Genomic DNA, 20,467 nt, shown 5'->3' on the forward strand with positions numbered 1-20,467 from the left:
TTGAAAATTCCTTCAATTATGCTTTATATATATATTTTTCAGTTCTATTATCAAACAGCTTCTCTTCTCAAAGCACCCACTATTATTACACCACCGTCATCTTCACCGCTAAACAAAACTGCAAAATTAGGTCAGCTGAATTCCATCTTTCAGAAGGTTTTTTGAGCCTAATATGTAGCTCAGTTCTTTGCTATAGTAGTAATAGACTTGTCATGACTTTTTGGCATGACTGCACCACCCCTAATCCCTAATCAGCAGTTGTTCCTGAGAGATGCCTGTGGGCAGGACTGCTTGCCAGATGACCTGCCAACACCAATATGGGTCACATCAAGGAAATCATTTTCTGTTAGGCTGTCACAGATTACTCTTTTCTACAAGTAAGGATTTCTAGGGACAATCAATTTCCACACTAAAAAAAAAGAAAAAAAAAAAAGAAAGAAATATGAATACTCATCCTGATCTAACAGGAAGATGGCACAGCATTTTCAGTGTAAGCAAACAAACTAACCAGTTTCTGGCTGGGTGCAAGTTTACGAAATCTGAGGTCCTAAGAAACCCAGTTCTGTGACAGCCATGGTAGTTTTCCTCTAATGATGGGCAACCACCCAATATGCCCATTCATAACCCATTTTAATAAAACTTCAAATACAGAAATCACTGGTGTTTGTCCAGAAGCACATTTTTTTTTTTCACTGAAAGTTCCACTGGCCCAATCTACAAACATTTAAAAAGTACCTACAGCAAAGTCTTTACCTGGCAGCCAGTCTTTAGAGTGCTGGCTGCACTTGTCTGCCCCTCTTGACATTGGTTTGGCACATTGAGTGAGGCCAATCTCAGAGATCCCCCTGGGCTGGGGGTGCTGCTCTACCCACCCTCCACCAAGGTTACTAAGCAGGTGGTCTGTGAAGGGGCTACAAACAGGGAACAAGACAGAAGTCATCCCCACTTCTCAGTTTTGTATTCCTCTGGGACCTGCCTTATCCTTTTGAGATGGAAATGGCTTGATGTCATGTCTAGGAAATCCCAAATTGCTCGAGGATTTGTAGCACTGTAAAAAAACTAGAGCAGTTTTGTATGTAGCAGGTAGACAAAGCTGTCACAGCTTTTCTGGGCAAGGTGCATGGATCAAGAGCCAGAAATATCACTTTTCCAGAGCCTGTTCAGTCTGAGTGCTCCTGGAAACCAGGGACTTTGTACACCACACACACACACAGAGAGGCCAGCTGCCATGTAACGCCTCACATATTCATTTTGGTCATGAAGAAGGTGCTAATCCTATCACTTTTTCTTTTCCCCTTCTTTTTTGAGCAGCACCACTTGCAATTACAAAGGCCCACAGGATCATTTTGGAGTGTAAGGCAGACTTTCAGTTTGCACCTCCAGCCCCACAGATTTCATAGAATCATAGACTGGCTTGGGTTGGAAGGGACCTTAAAGAACATCTTCTTCCAAATTTGAGACATTTTAAAATAATTGTGGGTCTATTATATCTTTCCCCAACAGAAATCACAGATAAGTATGTATTTATATGTTTAGTAAAAAAAAAAAAAAAAAAAAAGCATTGCATTGCATTTCTTTATATCCTGATTTAAAAGTCTTCCATAGTAACACACATGCAAAAACAATTGAGAAGTCAATACTAACAACAATAATAAAACTACATATTTCTATAAGACTAATGGTCACTGTATATGTATATACATATATTTGGTGTGCTTTGAAGTAGAGATAACTAGCTTTTCTCTGCTGGACAGTCAATATTATTCAACAGTAAGTGTGAAAGACATACTTTAGTTTTTATCTCTAATGCACATCTAGAGATACATTTATATAGGGCAATTTAAAGAACTGCAAATCCTATGACGTAGCAGATCTTTAAATTTCTATATAGTGTTTCTAAGTAAACACACTTACCCGTGATTATTTCCTTTATTTTTTTTTTTTTCAGTTTGCACTGTATTCAAATAGCTTTAAGGTGGAAAATAGCTGCTTATTTCTATGCCAACACTGAGCATTCAGCACAACTCTAAGAAGTTTTGCAAGTAATCCAGAACAACCTCACTTTCATCAGAAGTGGAAATCGTTAGGATATCTTTAACATGGATACCAACAGATCACCTCCCATTCCACAGGCATTTGGGTTGGTTGTAATGGAGTTTCCCCGAGACCAACACTCACAATAATCTCAACTGGCTGAACATCCATCAAAGGACTTTTCTTAATAGACCATTGGGGATGATAGATGACATATTTAGCTGTCAAATTCCTGGATCATCCTTGTCATAGCATTACTGTGAGTGCAGAATGTCCCCTCATACATGCAACTGCCTCCTAGTAAATTATGTTGGACATTATATACATTATTGGTTTAAATTTTTATTTTGTTAAGGGTTCTGGAGTCCTTTTTCTCTGCATGTTGTGCACTGAATTCTGCTGGTTTTTTCTAATACAGCTTATTTGAGATAATTTCAGTATGTGTTTTCTAACAGAACCTTAAACCAACATTTTCAGTTGCCTCACTTCCTTGGAACAACTGCAGTTTCTTATTTATATTTCCATGCAGCTGAGGGGGTGAAAGCCCTTATGAAAAGGTATACAATCATTTTTTTCTGGATCAGTAAGAGCATCTCTGTGATGATTCATTGTACCTCAGTTTTCATCAGAGTCAGAATGATGTATTTAATTATATTTAACTGCAAACAAGATAGAGGATATCTAAGTCACACGCTTTAAGAAGAAGAAAAAAAATAAACAAACCAAAATTCTGGTAAGTTTATACAGCAGAAAGAGGTAAAATAACTTAAACAACTGAAAACAAAACTAGAAATACTTTTCCTCATACTAAACCTGGGAAACTCATAAATAATAATCTACATTAAACCGAAGACAAAACATCACCATCTTCTTGTCTCATAGTGTATGTTGGTATGAAATATATGAGACAATGAAAAACTGAAATTATTGGAGTCAGCTGTTTAGATTGGCTGCTCAGAAAAACTGAACACTAAAGAGAACCCCGTATGTCACACGATTTTGTGACCTAGCAAAGTTAAACATTTACAGACTGAATTATATTTTAATCAATAATGACCAACATAAAAGAATCCGAGTATTTCTAAGTAGTGCTTAGTGAACACAGACCCAGAAGTGTGCCTCCTTAAGACTTAAAAAGAAACTAAGCAAAGAAAATAAATAAAGTGCAAATTGATAAAATGCAGTGACAAGAGAACTAACCTGTGTAAGTCTCAAATTTATTAAAAGTTTACCATGGAGGATATTCAGATGTGTGCTGTGTACAGGGTAATTCCACTGCTGCACACTTCTGAGCAGCTACAAGGAAGATTCTTAATAAAAAAGACATTTGTAACTTTCTGCAGATAACAGAACTGAGATCTGCAGCTGCACACAAGTGGAAGTACTCTGCCATATAAGAAAAACTACTGAAATTTGAGAACAGATGGCATTCCAACATTACTTGAAATGACACTGCAGCAAAACCCCAGCACGAAATCCAGCTATTCAACTTTGTGGGTCACTGAACACTAAGGTTTTCCAAATGAGTCCCAATTACAAGAGCACCCGAGCCCAGTAATTTTATGCTAATACAATGAAAAATGTAACACAGATGTAACAAAGATGCATCATACACCTTCCTAATTTCTCATTCATTATCTACAGTAATTTAGCCTATTGTTTACCTGCTCTATTTTTGAAGAGGACATAACTGCAAAGTGAATTTAAAGTGAATTTAAAGTACACATTCTACCATAAACCAAAGGGGTCTTCCTTTGCTAAAAATAGCCAAAATTGTTCTTCATATAGCAAACTCCATCAAAATATGCTAACATAAACACCAGGTTAAAATTTGTACATATGTAAGAATCTTTAAAATGAGTCCGTGGAAATGGAAACTGATTGGTAAAAGATTGGTAAAAAGACTTCTCATCAGCCACACTGCATTCCATAAGAGCAGCCATGGAAGCTGGTGAAAATATTTGCTCTCTGTGATCATCTGCTGGGGTTGTGTTTGTAACCAGGTAGGTGTTCCCACAGCTGCCTACAGCTTCTGTCTCACTTTCACCGTTTGGCTGAGATGTAAAGAGGAAAAAACCATCTCCTATTTTTTGAGTGTGTGCCAATATACAAAAGCTTGTGCCTTAAAAAAACAACTAAATTAAACTTCATATAACCTAGTCAGAAAACTTATCAAGTTCTTTTAGATCTCTTCCACTCTATCTGCAGGTAGACACCACCATGTTACATCAGTAGGCTTCTGATTTTTAAGGGTGAGGTAAATTGTGTTGCTACACAATTTGCTTTCTTTGAAGTCAGTTGGTCTAATGATACAAATATTTACTGAAGGCTGGTGCTGTTTCTAATGATGTAGCAACGTGTGAGCTGCATGCATATCATGGATTTGGAGCAGAGCTGACTGCTGTGGGAAAGCTGTGGATAACACATGTGGGGTTTGGTCCTGAAAACTGCCAGGGGCTACCACAGTAACTTCAGTGGAAGCTGAGAAGGCTCAGTGCTTACAAAAAAAGGAGGATTCCTATAAGACATCCCTTGTCTCTGTTTATTTAATCCCTGAATGCAGCATTTTTCTACGACCTTTCTGTTCCAGGATTTCCCTGAGATTAATTCCCCCTCTTGTCGCAGACTTTAAAGAAAACATTTCTGTAACATTCCAGGATTTGAGTGCTGAGTTCAGACTTCGTGGCACTACAGTTGGGTCACTGGGTTGGCATCAAGTTGTGCTGCAGGCATTTTCATAATTCGTCTGCCAGCATATTTCTAAGGTCCATGGACAACCCTTTGCATAAATGTGCCAAGAGAAGGGGATCCCAAACCCTTTATTTATACTGTGTAGCCATATGTATTTTGGAATATATTAAAGAGCATAAATTGCTTTCAAGACACCTTATTGCACCTAATACACCTGAACCTATATCACCCAGGGAAAAGGAAAGGTAGAATAACCTCTAGAACAATCAAGGAAAGAATTGCATTTATTACTGAGGGCTCTGTGTAGTTGACCTAGAAATACGACTGCATTTGCCACATAGCACATCAAGACCTTCTTGAATTATTGTGCTGTTAAAGGACTTCATAATAAACTTCTGGCATGCAAATCATTAATCATTCATATTTCAATTATAAAGTTTTAATTTTTTTGCTTCTCTTAGTCAAAAAAAAGAATTAGGGCAACTTGAGAAATCGCTGGCTTCGCGTGTAGTAAAAGCTATACCTAATTTTGACATCCCCTAATTATTTAAAGGATGAGTTCTGTGGAATATTATCTATTCTACAGACCTGATACAAAGCATTTAGATATCAATTTTTTATAACTTTTTTTTCAAAGGCAGGATTAACTCTACTATGTTTGGCTGCCTTACAGTAGCAGAAGTGTCCTTCAAATTTTATTTCTGAATCCATTTTTGAAATCCAAGAAAGACTAAACCTCACCACAATTTTCGGGGTCTTCTATGACAGCCTGGCAATGTATTGCATGATTTTTTTTTTTTTTTTTAATTCAGGAGATCTTTCTAAGTATAAACAACAGATTTTAAAATCTTTTTCCCCAAAGCACCTTGAAGACTATAAGTCCTGAGTTTGTAGTAAGATTGCAGATTCCCCTACAGCTTACACTTAGTACCTCCAGAACTCTCACTCAGTTCTGGATATTATACCTTCTACATACTTTTACTGCCACCTGCAAACACCAGTGGAAAAAATGGGACTAGAGCTTTGTTTCATTCAGTTGCCCACGCTGCATTTTACAGGGCTTGCTCTACTCAGGGACAGTAAGTAAAACAATAGTCTGTCAAAATTAAGAAAATTATGAGAAAACACAGAAATAATTCCCTCTCCAAACAAATTCAAGCATTCTTTCAGGCCCTAAGCATGAGAAGAGAATGAATTAATTTTTGGCTTCCTGAGACTTCACGCATTTAAAATATAAAGACAGGAACAAATATAGATCTGGATGGCAAGTAAGCTGCAGTTTACATTCATTTACAGTCTATATTAGGAATAGCAAAATTTCAGAAATAGGTTGTAATGAAAAGTTAAATAAAAAAATATCCAACTGCAGGGCATGGGTTGCACATCATTTGTAAAATATTGAGCAGCAGGGTGGGCCTGGATTTCTGTTTGTATTGTGTGCCATCTATCACAACAGTATCCCACATTTCTCTAGAGCTCCTAGAACTTTGGGAAAAAAACTACTGAGGAAATAAAAAACCCACCAAAACTTCTTCAATAGATGATGTATATACATTTTAATCTCTACATGATGTATCTGGAGACAGGCTGGGCTTTTTCTCCTCCTGCCAGAGATTTAGACTTGCTCGCTTGCTGTGGTTGGAGATCTCAGATGAGCACATGTTTTATAGCACACTAAATACACTGCAAATATGGAGGCAAAATATTATTGCTTGAAGATGAAGAGTCATCTTGACCAAGTGTAACTGCTCTTGGCAGTCCTCAGTGTGTATGATGATATAATAAATTCACAGCATAAAGCAACTTGCAGCGATGCCAAAATATTATCCTAACATGGTATCAGAGACTGGGGCTAGACAGCAAAATTTGATTTTTTGAGTGGCTTAGTTGCTCATAAACACTTATTCCCAATGATAGAACACAGTTAGCTCACTTGATATAGATCATTTCACTTCAGATTTCTTCGAACAACCATTTGCTTAGCAGTAACTACGTATCTATTGTAAAGGTATCTGTAGCTAAAACAACAAGAAAAGTAGATAGAATTAATTAGGTCTGAAAACAAATAATCATGCACATAATAAGTGTTATTAGAGAAAAATCTTGCTGATAATTTTTCAGAGTCAATTATCTATATTAAATTATATCTAAACCTAGAATTTCATGCTTCTTTAACATTAGCTCAATTTTAACATTATTTTTTTCTTATAGAGTGAGCCTGTTCAAATACCTAATATTTTGTAAATGCAGAGCTCAAGGATGGCTGGACAGGTGAGTGTAAGCTCTTGAGCATATATATATGTGTGTGTGTGCATATATACACTACATGTGTATATATATACACAGCATGTATATAAATACACACTACATGTATATATTTATACACTACATGTATATATATATATATACACTACATGTGTATATATATACACTGCATGTATATAAATACACACTACATGTATATATTTATACAGTACATGTATATATATATATACACTACATATATATATATACACTATGTTTATATATATATATATATACATACACACACTACATGTATAAGTACACCTTCTACTTCATTTTTCCACCACTTCTAAAGTTCTAAAACAGGCTATCCTCCATCCTCCACTGTAGGGAAAGGAACTTTCTTTTCTAAAACTATAAAGATACTTAGCATGTTCAGCTGTGTATGGGGATGTTGATATTATAATACTTGAGAAACTGAAACCACCAAATGAACAGATTCCTTCAACAACAGCCTTGATTTTCTACAGGCATCACAAAGGAAAAAGCAATTATCTGTGGGATAATGAACACTGTCTAACATTACTGATGCTTCCAGCAGCAATAACATGCTCTGTCAGAATGGGCTTTATAGGCAATTAGAGTCTTCCCAAAGGAACAAAACAGCTCCTGAAGTTACAGCCACGCACACAAGAACATCTGTATTTTCAGGAAGGCAAAGCCAGAGGTGCTCAACTCTGGAGGAGTCACAGACCCCAGAAGGACCAGCTTGCTGCAGCTGGAACCCTTCTGAATGATGGGGTCACTTGGAGAAATGTTTTGCCTTTCAAGACTTTGACTTTTTCCCCCAGTCCTGCCTTAAACGAGGAATTCTTAATGATTTAGGAATGGCAGAGGAAGCTTTAAAAAAAATGAACTCTATTTGCTTCCAGTTGCCTGTTTATTTAAGTCCCTTCTTACAGAGCTGCTCTTATAAAAAATTACCTGACAACCTGTTCATCATCATGATCACAGTTCCATTAACAGAGATGAGGACCATCATCTTTCAAAAGATATGAGAAAAAAGGTTTTAATAAATAATCCACAAAACACCTCAAAATATTTAATAATAAAGAATATTTAGTAGTCATTTATTATATGACTCCATTTTCACTGCCTCAAACATTCAGTTTGAGCACTATCCAATTAACTTTTTAGGATTTGAACCAATACAGGTTTGATACTAAAAGGGTTTTTCTTATAATTGAATGTCTGCTTTTCCATTACTTGAGATCACATTCCTTCAGGTTATATGACTTTTAATTTGTCAATAAAAGAATATTTTATTTACTAATTTTTATTTTGCATTTTATTTATTGTTATTTTAACATAAAATAATGAATACAGAAAAAGGTAGAGATTAGCCATTTTGGAAGATGATGAGACTTCAGGTGTAAGCCAGTAAGTGGTTTCTTAAATTGCTCAAGGCTAAATTGAACTTAAAGGCCTTGGGTTTAATCTGCATTTGGGTTCATTCTGCATTTCTTAGGCTTTATGATTCAATGAAATGCTTTTAATCAAGTTGGTAGAAAATTCCTAATAATGACAAAAATGCACAATGAGTATTTTCTTTGTGAATGTTTTCCAAATCACATCTTTGCTCAAATCAAAGAAAAGGATCTTAATTGTCTTAACATAGAAGGATCTTAACTGTCTCTAATGTTTCCCACTTGGTTCCCTATACATGTATCAAGGGAAACTTGGCAACAATAGATTAATAACAGATATTTTATACAGGAAAAATGCATTAATAATTTTTTAATAAATTTTTAATATATTCCTAGATAGCAAAAGTCCCTTGGGAGTACTTTTACAATTATCTTCTATTTTGTAAACCACTTAAAATAACTCATTAGCTCCTTTGCACATTTTGCATCTTCTTTTACATGTAACATCAATAGAAAAAAATGCTAGTATCAACAAATTTTAGAATGGGGTTACTAATGTGCAACTGCAAAGGCACATCAATTCAGTTTTGCTGTCATTGCTCACAGGCACATATTTGTTAACAGGACATGTAGCAAACACATCAGCTGGGAAAGAAAAAAGACAAAACAATGTATTACTGTTTTTGTGCTAAATGCAACAATTAGAAATAATGTACACTTCTGCAGTCATCTCCACTGTCTCCAGGGTGATAAAGAGAGAGAAACATTGGAAAAAAACCCACTTGATAGGTGAGGAAAGAGATCTCTAAAATAATAATATCTGAAAAGTATGTAAGAGGATCTTCTCTTTCTCTGTTTTTGACAGAGAAAAAGACAAGTCAGCTTGTCCAGAAAGCTGCTACATCAAGGCAAGCCTGAGGCTGCTCTGGCTTGGGGTCCTGGCCTTAGACTGAGGCAGAATTAGGGAATTTGAATGGATGCTGTCCATGCTAATCCCGAGTTCCATGTGAGACCTTTCACCATACCTAAAATCTGGATTTTGGTGCTATTTAAAACACCCCTTAAGAAATTTATATTTTGTATACACATTTACTTTTTCAACCACTGTCTGCCAGAAACCCACAGTATTTTTAAGACATATTATATGCTAGATTAGAGGAAACTTTACAGAAACACCTGATAGGCAGAGACATTAATTTTAGAAGAGGATATTTGGAGTGAGTCTTCGGAGTAATTTTCATACACAGGCAAACTGATCTGCAGTTAACATCCACAAAAAGTGCAGCAATGAGCAGTTACCTCATCAGCCCATCAGCCTAATTAGCCTTTCCTAAATTCAGAGTTGAGGGTAACGGGCCAGTCCAGCCACTTACACTCTGCAACAAATAGGAGTGAGGTCAAATAGTTAATGAAATGAAAGTAATTATAAAGATTGTGTCACTGAAACTTGAAGGAGAGTGATATTGTTCTAGGGAGCTAAATAAGAGATGCCAGGTACTTTTTTCCAATTTCCCTTGATCGTATTCGGGTAAAAAAAAACCTCTAAAACTAATTTACTATCAAGATAATGTGCTAATAATGAAGACTTCTTTAAAGGGAGCAATAAAACCTAAGAGCTTCAGCTTTCAATTTAACAATCTCTGGTGTTAAATATTTTTCCGTCACACAATAAAATTTTGTTAAAAATTAGTCACCGAAGGAAAAAGGGCTGAAGAAAAAGAGCTGTAGGAAAAGTTCTGCGGAATCTTTATGAGGCAACAGCAAAAACACACTCAATTTAATGCAAATTCTGGAAATAAAAGGTATGAGAAAGAGTAGCCACAACCTTGTGAATCACCACTGGCATCAATACAGGATTATGGTTGCCATCTAATTGATCACAATGAGAATAAAAGACCATTAGCCCAAAGGCAGCTATGAAAAGCAGAACAGGAGAGACTTACATGAATAAATAAGTCATGCTAGTCAGGCTTCTGCAGTTAAATTACCTTTTATCTATCCTTATCCTACCTAGCCTTACAGATACTCATAGTACCTCAGATTTCTATGAGATTTCTACCTTAGGAGACACACTCCTTACTCTTTGAAATTAAATCCTAAAACAATGGATAGTGTCATTTTTCAACACTATTTTATTCTCCTAATGTTTTTATGCATTAAGAAAGGGTTATATGATTGCATGTCATTACTGCATAGTACAAACTGTGGCTGACTCTACATTTAGTAATTGCTTTTTTCCTTTCTTTAAATTACAGTTTTCCAATCCCCTCGTTGAACACCATGATCTGCAGGTTACTGAAACTGCAGGTCTTGGTGATGCCTCATTAACTCTGGCAGAAGCAAAGTTGAAGTAACAAAAGTCAAAAAGTGTTGAGGCACCAGAGGCTGAATCCTAAGGCTTTAATGGAGCACAAATCTATCCACTGCCCTCAGTGCTCCTGCTGATTACTTACAGCTGACCACGGATAAAATCATAGGATAATTAAGATTAGAAAAGACCTCTGTGTCCTCAAGCACCACACCTACATGATTTTTATATTATATATAAAAATATATATATATTACTTTATATATATATTACTTTATATATATATTATAAATAGATATATAACACTTTATTTTTATATATATACGTATATATTATATGTAAATATACACACATATAATATATATGTATATATACATATGTATATATACATATATATTATATGACTCTTTGTATTTTATATATATATATATATAATATTTTTTGCCCTTTAGGTTCACCCTCTGCTTCCTCTGATAAATTTATGAGGTTACATGATATATTTTCCCCCAACTGTGAGCATACAGTTATTTCCAAATAACAACCCTAATTATATTTGTGGGTTTTCATAGATTCTTGAGCAAGAATTTGCATTTGGATGCAAATGCCTAGTCACTGTTATGATTTCCATCCATTAACAACACTTTTTAAGTATCCAGGTTCTTAGGCACTCATCTGGAGAATAAAAAGGAAAGCAGAGTTTCATTCCTCCTCTGTTTTCATTTTTCTCTTTCATCATCACCTTTGTAATGGGAATGGGACAAAAAAACTGACAAGAGACAGATCCAATTCTCAACTAGTTTGAAAAAATTTTCCGATGGCTGAACATAAAATGGTTATTGGTGTGACACTGCAGTGCAAAAGAAACTGTATATAAAAAAGAATTGTCAATAATCCAGAAAGTTAAAACCCTCATAGTTCAGGATTAATGATCGGCCTCCTGGTTATGCTTGGTTTTACTTTTTAGTGCCATTGAACTTATATTCACAGAGCCCTAAATCCCTTTGTCAATACTTTTGGCACCAGTACTGTGTTATACATGTCAGGTACATGACAGATAAAATGGCTTTGAACTGAAACACTGGTGGTAAATTCTGTGTTATAGGTTCCTGTACATTGAAAATATTAACTTATTTAAGACACATCAAAAAACACACCTCAGTCTTCTACTGCTTTTGATCACTTTGAGGGAACTTTTTCTAAGATTTAAATATAAGAATTTCCCATTGCTACACAGTTTTCCAAATTAGTGAGCTATCCAGAAGAATCACCTTTTCTTTTTTCACTGATCCAGGCACTCCTACGAACTGGTTTTTTAGACCTAATTTATGCTTTTTTCATATCCCTATTTTCTCTAGAAAAAACAAAATGTGTATTTTCAAGAAATCTGGCAATCTGCTTTCCCAGTTAACCTTTCTACACCACGTTCTTGTCCTAAATATCTCTAAGAAGCATTCAGGTATTATGGTGACCAATTATGAATAAAAATATACAACCTACTCATTTGGACTTTTTTTTTTTTTTAATCAGGAAACACCCAGGGATGATTGTCCCGAAGTGATACAGCTACCATGCTGTATGATTTACCCTTCAACGGATTTAAAATAAGTCTGACACTCTAGACAGCAATTTTTAGGCTGGATGAGAATATCTTAGAAATAAGATACTTACCAGACAAATTATCATTTGTCCTCTGAAGCTGAAAGTGCTGCTTATCAGGCATGACAAAATGTGTAAGTGCTGCTCCCATTTTTACATATGATAACATGTTTAACTAACCACACAGATTTATTTTGCCCTAAAAATACTAGCCTGCTGTATCAAAATATTTATGCAAATCTAATAATAATAATAAAAAGAGAGTCATACATCTGTAGTTAGAGTTAATTGGTTCGTCAAAGGAAGCAAAAGCCAAGGAGAAGATATATAGGAATGGGTATCATAATAAAAAAACACCTTCTATTATACTGCTGAAGTACAGTGGACTGACTATGATTCTTTGACAACTTGTTTCACAGCAGCTGATTTCAGTAGTTTTATAATCACAGATTTACAATAATGAGATGTCAATGTGTGGAAGAAGAGGATTGCAGACCATTATTTTCTTAGCCATTTCCATGTCATATGCCAAGTACAGAGAAATGTGAGAAATGCCTATTAAAGAAGCAGTATAACTTATTCAAGCCTTCTGGGTGCAGAGGACTAAATGCTGGACTCTTGAAAGGCTGCAGCACAGAAACACTGATACCTTTTACCAAGTACAATAAACACAAAACCCATACAATCATTAAAAAAAAAAAAGGAAAACTACTCTGTATTGCAGTCAAATATGAAAAATTTAATTCTAATCTCTGTGCTGTGTTCCCCTGTCCTTCATTCAGTGACAGTGCTACCTGTAAAGCCAAGGAGACCTCAAATTCCCCAAAGGCTCGGACCCTAAATCTATCCTAAACACAGACATAAGGGCTTGCTTGTGTCTTATGTCCTGCCCTTATCCTTCAGTCCTTCTCTGCTCTCATGACAGGGGCACAAACACTTCCAACCTGAAGAAGAGCCACATTAATCAGGAAAAATATTCTTCTAGAGATCCCAGAGTTCCGCTCAGCCTGCGTGACCTACAAAAGAAGAGTCTGCTCCCCTGCAGAACATACACCCAGTGATCTTAATCTGAATGAACACCAACATATCCATGTGCTGCTCCTGGTTAATACAGTGCTTTGTTTCCAGAGGTAATGATTTTGGGGAATGAAGCTTTCTTCCTATAAAACAGTTTCTTCCTATAAAACTGTTGTGAGAGTAGCAACGTGGGATCCGGATCTATAATTACATTCTGCTTTCTGAAGTTGTGTTTCAATTTTAATTACAAAGATTATTAATTTTTGGCTTCTGGCTCTGTGCTAACGGTGAAAACCAACAGCTGACATATACAAATTACTAATTGGCTGTGAGTTAGCTATTCGTATTTATATTTCATTTTTGGAATTTAAAGAGGACATGGAAGCATCCTTCAGTCATTCTTCCGTAAAACTTCCTTTTAATTGAAATCACAGATTTCTTCTTATATCTAGAATTCCTCTATTGAATGACTTGAATACAGGAGCAAAATTCAACCCTGGAGATGAAATTATTAGGATAGTTGTTAATCACTGTAAAACTTAACTGTATTAAAATGTTTGAATTTGTTGAATCAAAACACTTTTTTTCCCTCATACTTTCTCCTAAACTGCCCTTCTCATCTTGGAATATAAGAATATTCCCTACACCCTGTTAACAAGTTCGTAGATTCCTTCCGGCAAATTTGATTTGGTGTCCCAGATTATTTTATGCTTCTCTTATATCAAATTTTTCCACCGAAAAAAAAGCATGATAAGCAATAACCACCTTACTCTTTAGAGCTGTATTACCACAAATTCACTCTCAGTGCCTGACAGGTAAATGATCCTATGAATTAGCATCCTCACTTATTTTAAATGCAAATCCATCTTCCCTGCATATTTGCTCTGCAGACATGATCCATTCACCAAATGATAGAAGGAATTTTGTTCCTCAGCAAGAAAGCAGCTGCTTCCCAACATTAAAAAAAAAGTTTATTGACATCAGAGACGGACTTAGAATCATCCTCAAAATTCATCCTAATCTTTCAATTAATTTAAAATCCTCCTTAGTTCCAGTTTGATGCTCTTACAGGACAAACTTTAAAAGATGTTTAAAAAAAACCCCAACCACATCCAAGAGAGAAACTGTACCTTGGTGTTTGTCACTTGAAATGGAGCTCTGGAGCCCTTTGTAACTGGGGAATTCTGCTTCTCAGTTGGTTGTGAAGGGATTAGATTTATAGGGAGAGGCTGATTGTGCAGAACAGAAGACAGGCAGAGCTGCACAGTGTCCTTCAGAGCTTTCAGCTGTGACTCCTGTGGAAAACAAGAAATCATCACTTCTCTAAAGATGTGCTATGAGGAACAGAATTTCTTACTTTCTCTCTCTGCATTAAACCAAACACGAGCAGCTGCTGTTTTTTTCTTACTAAGGGACGGAATTAAGGCTGTTTAAGGTATTTTTGTACTATCAGGATCCTGTGCATTACACACCAAACTGCACCCTCTTCCCATTCCTCCATGTAGTTTTATCCACGTTGATGATTGCAAATAATAATTAAATATATTTTTTTCTGAAAAGAAAATCTACAAAATATCATACATTTATGTATATATATACATATATATGTGTATATATATATACATACATATATATACACACACATATATATACATACATATACACTTTTATGTATAATAGCCACAGAGAATTATTGCAAAGACACAGGCTTTGCATGAAGTTTTGATTTACAGCATTCCAAATAATTGTATTTTTCCACGGGTTATAAAGATGAATTTTAATCCAACAAAGATGATTTACAGCAGAGATGACTTCCCTCGTGAGCATATCACACTTTTGCAGAGTATAGTAATGAAACCACAGGTCTTTTGGACAGTTAAGAGTATCTTTGTCCAGATCCACCACTGTCCATCAAGCCAAACTAAACCTTCTAAGTGGTGAAGAGTTTGCAATTCATGTCAGAACGTTGCTATTTTAGTCACAGAAATATAGAAAGATGTATTAATGAAAACAGAAGTCTGTAATTAAATAAGCTGAGACAGTAAGAACAGTGAGATAACGACAGCACTGAGAAAATCTTATTTTTAAATCTTTGCTCCATGAGAGCAAGACACATGTCAAATATTAGCTATTGAGGTAATTTCCTGACACTCATTTCAAGGGGAGTTAGCAACATCTGGCCTAAAAAAACCCCACCCTAGCTTTTATTCTTTTTATTAAGAATGCACCTATAAATACAGGCAACATCAGCACACTTCAATCATCAAAGATTTTTTGAAAGATACGTAAATCAAGGTATGCCATGGTAGAAGCTGCTAGAAAATACATGTGTAAGTAACATTACACATATTAATTGCTGCATATTAAGTAAGAGAAATATTACATATACAATACAAAAGTATTTCACAGTTATCCTAAGCAATGGTATACACAATGTTGCTTTAGTTTATTTGCTAAGCAAATATTTTTGAGACCACGACAAATATTCCCTGCTATATGTCAAATAAAGTTCCCCTGAACTGGAATCAATTATATCCCATAACTGGGAAAAATAAAAAAAGAGTGTTTCTAAAAAAATAAACAATACCTGTCAGTATATTTCACTGGTAGGATCAAAGACAACCATAAAAAGACTATTAATGCACGGTACAATATGGAAAATCAAAGAAATAGGAGATGGAATGTGTCGTGCTGGAGTGTAAATAAACTTGTGAGAGACACTAAGTCCACTGTTAGCACAAAATTAAACTCAACACATATTTAAATCCATTAAAAATCAGTGCAAAAAAAATATTTTGGGGCTGTTTCTTTCTAATTTGACCGCCCTCCTATTAACACCTTTGCAGTTGTACTCAACTTCAGGCTTAACTGACTTCAGCAGCGTCACTCCCAAGGACCTGTATTTAAGTATTCATCTAAATCACTGCAAAGCTTTCATTTGTTTTTGTCAAATTACACCAAAACATTCACAGCTGATAAACATGTTTACATTCCATTACACTCCTTACTTTGTCAAGGGCTGCTTTTTCCAATTCATCTTTTGCAACTGCTAGTTTTTGCTCCAGATCTGTAAGCTGCTGTGCCTGTGGGAATAAAGGAAAAAAAAAAAAAAGATGATGCAATCTTCAATGTGTTTTTCCCTGTAATTTTTCACGTGAGAGAGGAAAGGATATACATTTTTCTAGTAATATATATTAATTGGGTCAGAACTCCTTGCAAAAGGACCAGGCCTTAAGGGATATTTTTTTCCCTGAAAAAGAAAAGTACGTGGGAACTGTGCTCAAATGTGAATGCAAGTTTATAATAATTGCAATGTCAACAGCAAAATTAATTCCATACTACAAAAAAATTTAGTGTTATGCTATAATATCCTTCTGGAAAATTCAAGGTATTGAAACAGCTTTTTATAATTTTCATTTATCTGACTTCTGAGAACAATTTGCAACACTATTTTGTGGTTTTAAGCATCGAGATACATTAAACTAACTTGGCATAAAGGGAGAAATTAGAAAACACCCCAACATTCATGCCTGTAGGGAAATACACTCTCTGCAAGAGCTTTCTATTTAAGGGAAGCTCCCAGATTCCTGTGGTTTTCAGCCCTGTCATTAATAGCACTACTATGCATCCAAAAGGAACAAGGTACAGGTTTCTTTCACTGTTATATTTGCAAAATAACATTGTTTTCCCTGTTCAAAAAGGGAACCACAGAGAAGGACACTGGACTAACCAGTTACCTTTTTGTCTTTGAAATTCTAAGTAAACGAACATTTTATACATGTAGAGTAACTGGGTAAAGTTCTCATTTCTCAGATAAAGAGCAACATATTCTCTTTTTTGCCCCAATATTTGCAAGTACACTTTCCCCTCAGCACCACCCCATGCTCACCAGATTTCTGAAGTTCATCCCCAGTCAGACACTGTTTTCTTGACAGACTTTTCAAGATCTCATGCACTCTGCTGACTGCAGTGTAGCTTAATGTACAGGTGACTATAGCAGAGCTCAACGTGTAGCCACACAACATAAATGATATATAAATCCCTAGAAAAGTTTTTAACATGGTCATAGACAGTGTTTGAAAGACTGAACCTAAGCTTGGGTCTATGTGATGCAGAGACACTTCTTATTAGATACTAGAACTAGACATGAAACTGCTTCCATGTCAAAAAGCAAGTTGGAGGAAAAGTACTTAATTTCTTTAATTGATGGTTTCCGTGATAAAGGATTACTACATTGCAATAACACTGCTCACATCACAAAATAAACCATTTCTGGTTAATGGTGAAAAGTTATTCTTCCAAAGGATGGGTTCATATGTATTAGTGAAGTCTTCCTGAATGCATCATTTATCAAGACCTATCCTTAATTTTCATAATTCTGTCATATTTTGATGGACTAACATTTGCTGTTAACTTTCATGTATATTTATTTTATTTCACAGAATACTGAGCAAAGAGGTCACTGACATCAGTCCAAATGACATTAAGTGACAATAAAATTCTGGCTTTAAGAATGCATTTTGATAGACTTGAAAGTAGTAATATTTATTTATATCTTGGTTCCAAGACTGCAGAAAAATCAGACTTTTTTTCTGAAAACTTTTGTCTTTCAAGGCTAAATTCATATTGCAATAGTTTCACTGCAGCTGTAATTTACAAGTTTTTTGGGGAGCCTAATTCAACTAACGTGCCTTGGATACTGAATAAAGACAAAATACCAGTAGGACTGCACAAGCCCAACTCTGAGAAGCTGCAAAGAGCCTTTAAAAAGACCAGCCTGGAAAAACTAAAAGGTAGGTATTCCTGTAGAATGAGGTCTTAGAGAGGAAAGAAACAGTCCTATTCTTTTTTCTCCCATCTTTGGGCAGTTTGGAATTTTTCAATACTGCACGATGAAGTTTTTTTCAATGCTACTGGGCACACACAAAAGCATTATTATAATGAAACAATTTGGAAAATGCCAGTCAAAGTCCCAATCAATTTCAATTTGATATCAATAGTAAATCTTCTCATTTTAGGGGGAGCTGGACCAGGTCTGTAAATTGATTGAATAACTGTGTGCTGCCAGTTAAACATGGAGCTGCTGCTGCTGCACTTAAGTAACCTTGTCTCATGGTGGCTTTTAATTTGCCTTGTCTCACTCAGAAACCCAGACTGGTTATTTAAGACTGCATAACCATATCCTTAAGGCCACATCTTCAGAGTCACATATAAATTTTTAAATGGTATTTTTCAGTTCATTAAAAAAGTCACAATTTTTCACGCTCAAAGCTGAGCTGTAAAAAAAAGATCCAGCAATAAACTAATAGACCTGAATTACTAACTGCTGAAATGGTGTTCTCATTTTACATATATGTGATTTCCAGAACTGCAAGAAACCATTTAAAGAAGAGACTTGTTTCAGGAAGGATACATAATTCAGTGTCCTTACTGAGAAATATATATGAGAACAACGCTAAGTAGTGTTTTTCCTGAGTCAAGGACTTTTTTTTGTTCCCGTGATCTGCCAGTGAGGAGGTGCACAAGAAAGCTGGGAGGGAGCACAGCCAGGAGAGGTGACCTGAAGTGGCCAAAGGGATATTCCAGAGAACATCATGCCTGGTATATAAACTAAGGGAGTTACCTGGAAGGAGGGTCTAGGATTGTTGAGTGGGTGGTGTTGTGCATCTGTTGTTTTTCCTTGCTTGTTTTTTTCCCTTGTTTGTCTTTTTTTTTCCCTTTTGTTACCATCATTATTATGTACTATTATTATTATTATTATTATATTTTACTTTTGTTTCGTTTATTAAACTGCTTTTACCTCCACCTACAAGTGGGTAGCTGCATGGTGCTTAGTTGCAGCTGGGCTTAAACAACAGCTTCCTGAGCAAAGCACACATAACCTAGATAAAACTTTCTATCTACATTTTAGTCAAGGTTGTGAAAATATACTACACCACTAATCAGGGAAAAAAAAATAATTGTCTGCTATAGAAGAAACCAAATGAAAAAAAATAAGCCTTGTGCTTCGTGAAAATAAGTGGTACTCAGTATACAGTGATAAAAGACCATGTAACAAAAGATCATGAAATGTTGGTTATCCTAACTGTGTTGTCTCAAGATAGCTATCTGGAAAGTAATCATGCCATATCTTACCAATCAAACACCAACTACAGAAGTTTATGCAACAGCCCTAATATATTTTACAAAAATCAACGAAGAAATTTTCAATTTCCTGTCTCTCCCAGGGGTTTCATCTTCTACTGAGAAAAACAATTCAATAATATCCTGTCTTAGAGCATTTTTCTACATCCAATAAGCAGCCTGATCTAATCACAAATAATTGATAAACTGAAAACCAAAATCATACAGGCAGTGATAAAATTGCACAAACATACTGACTTGATCAAGGGAAAAAAGTCCCAAAGTGAATAATCAACCAAAGAATTATTTAATAAAAAGCATCATAAGCCTTCTCCCTTGGAATGGAAAAAAAAAAAAAGTAGCAGTTTCTAAGACTGAACTGCAACATTGAAGAAGAGCTCATTATACCACAAAGTAGAAATACCTTAAATATCCAACAATCTGTATCCTTAGAGAATAGAAAATCTCTATCCTTGGAGGTCAGAAAAAAAATCTGTTCTCTCTCATGACACATTAAGTCACAAAACTCTGCACACCCAAGGCCATGATCAGGTAAAAGACCCAACCTGGCCCACAGTTCATATCCAATCCTATTATTCTCTACAGACTAAAAACTGAATTCTGTAAAACTATCACATTCTTAAAATCCACAAGTAAATAGAATAATCTTCATAAAACAACCTCAAACATGAATAAAATCTACACTCTACTTCTGTTTCCTCAACCATCCATGCATGGAGAACTGAATAGGGAACTAAACATATACTGATAAAATATTCTGGTGACATTAAACCAGAACTCTGTGTGCCCTAGAAAATGGGGTTTATCTGTGTTTACCCTGACAAGCTGGGAAAAACAGGGTGCCAGTCACTAAAAGCAAGTATAAGATGCTAAATGCAAACAATAATGATCAGTAAAACTAATATAGAATATAGAACAATAGGGATGAATGACCCAAGATGGTATTACCACTGAATATGTCATATTTCTGTAGAAAAGGTAAAAAACATTGTGGGTACAGATCACA

At 35.4% G+C, this 20,467-nt stretch overlaps 1 protein-coding gene across 3 annotated transcripts in view; it reads right to left on the minus strand.

The window, feature by feature from the left end:
* The window catches only part of LUZP2 (leucine zipper protein 2), a 139,196-nt gene that overhangs the window by 9,605 nt on the left and 109,124 nt on the right, over positions 1–20,467 (minus strand). For all 3 annotated transcript variants that reach the window (XM_032691570.1, XM_032691569.1, XM_032691571.1), the window contains exons 8-9: positions 16,326–16,400; positions 14,448–14,612 (exon numbers count right to left, since the gene is read on the minus strand). In XM_032691570.1, the coding sequence (XP_032547461.1) occupies positions 14,448–14,612; positions 16,326–16,400 (240 nt within the window). The remainder of the gene's footprint in view (positions 1–14,447; positions 14,613–16,325; positions 16,401–20,467) is intronic.

Source organism: Chiroxiphia lanceolata, chromosome 6 (genome assembly GCF_009829145.1).
Source record: "Chiroxiphia lanceolata isolate bChiLan1 chromosome 6, bChiLan1.pri, whole genome shotgun sequence".
Lineage (NCBI taxonomy): Eukaryota > Metazoa > Chordata > Aves > Passeriformes > Pipridae > Chiroxiphia > Chiroxiphia lanceolata.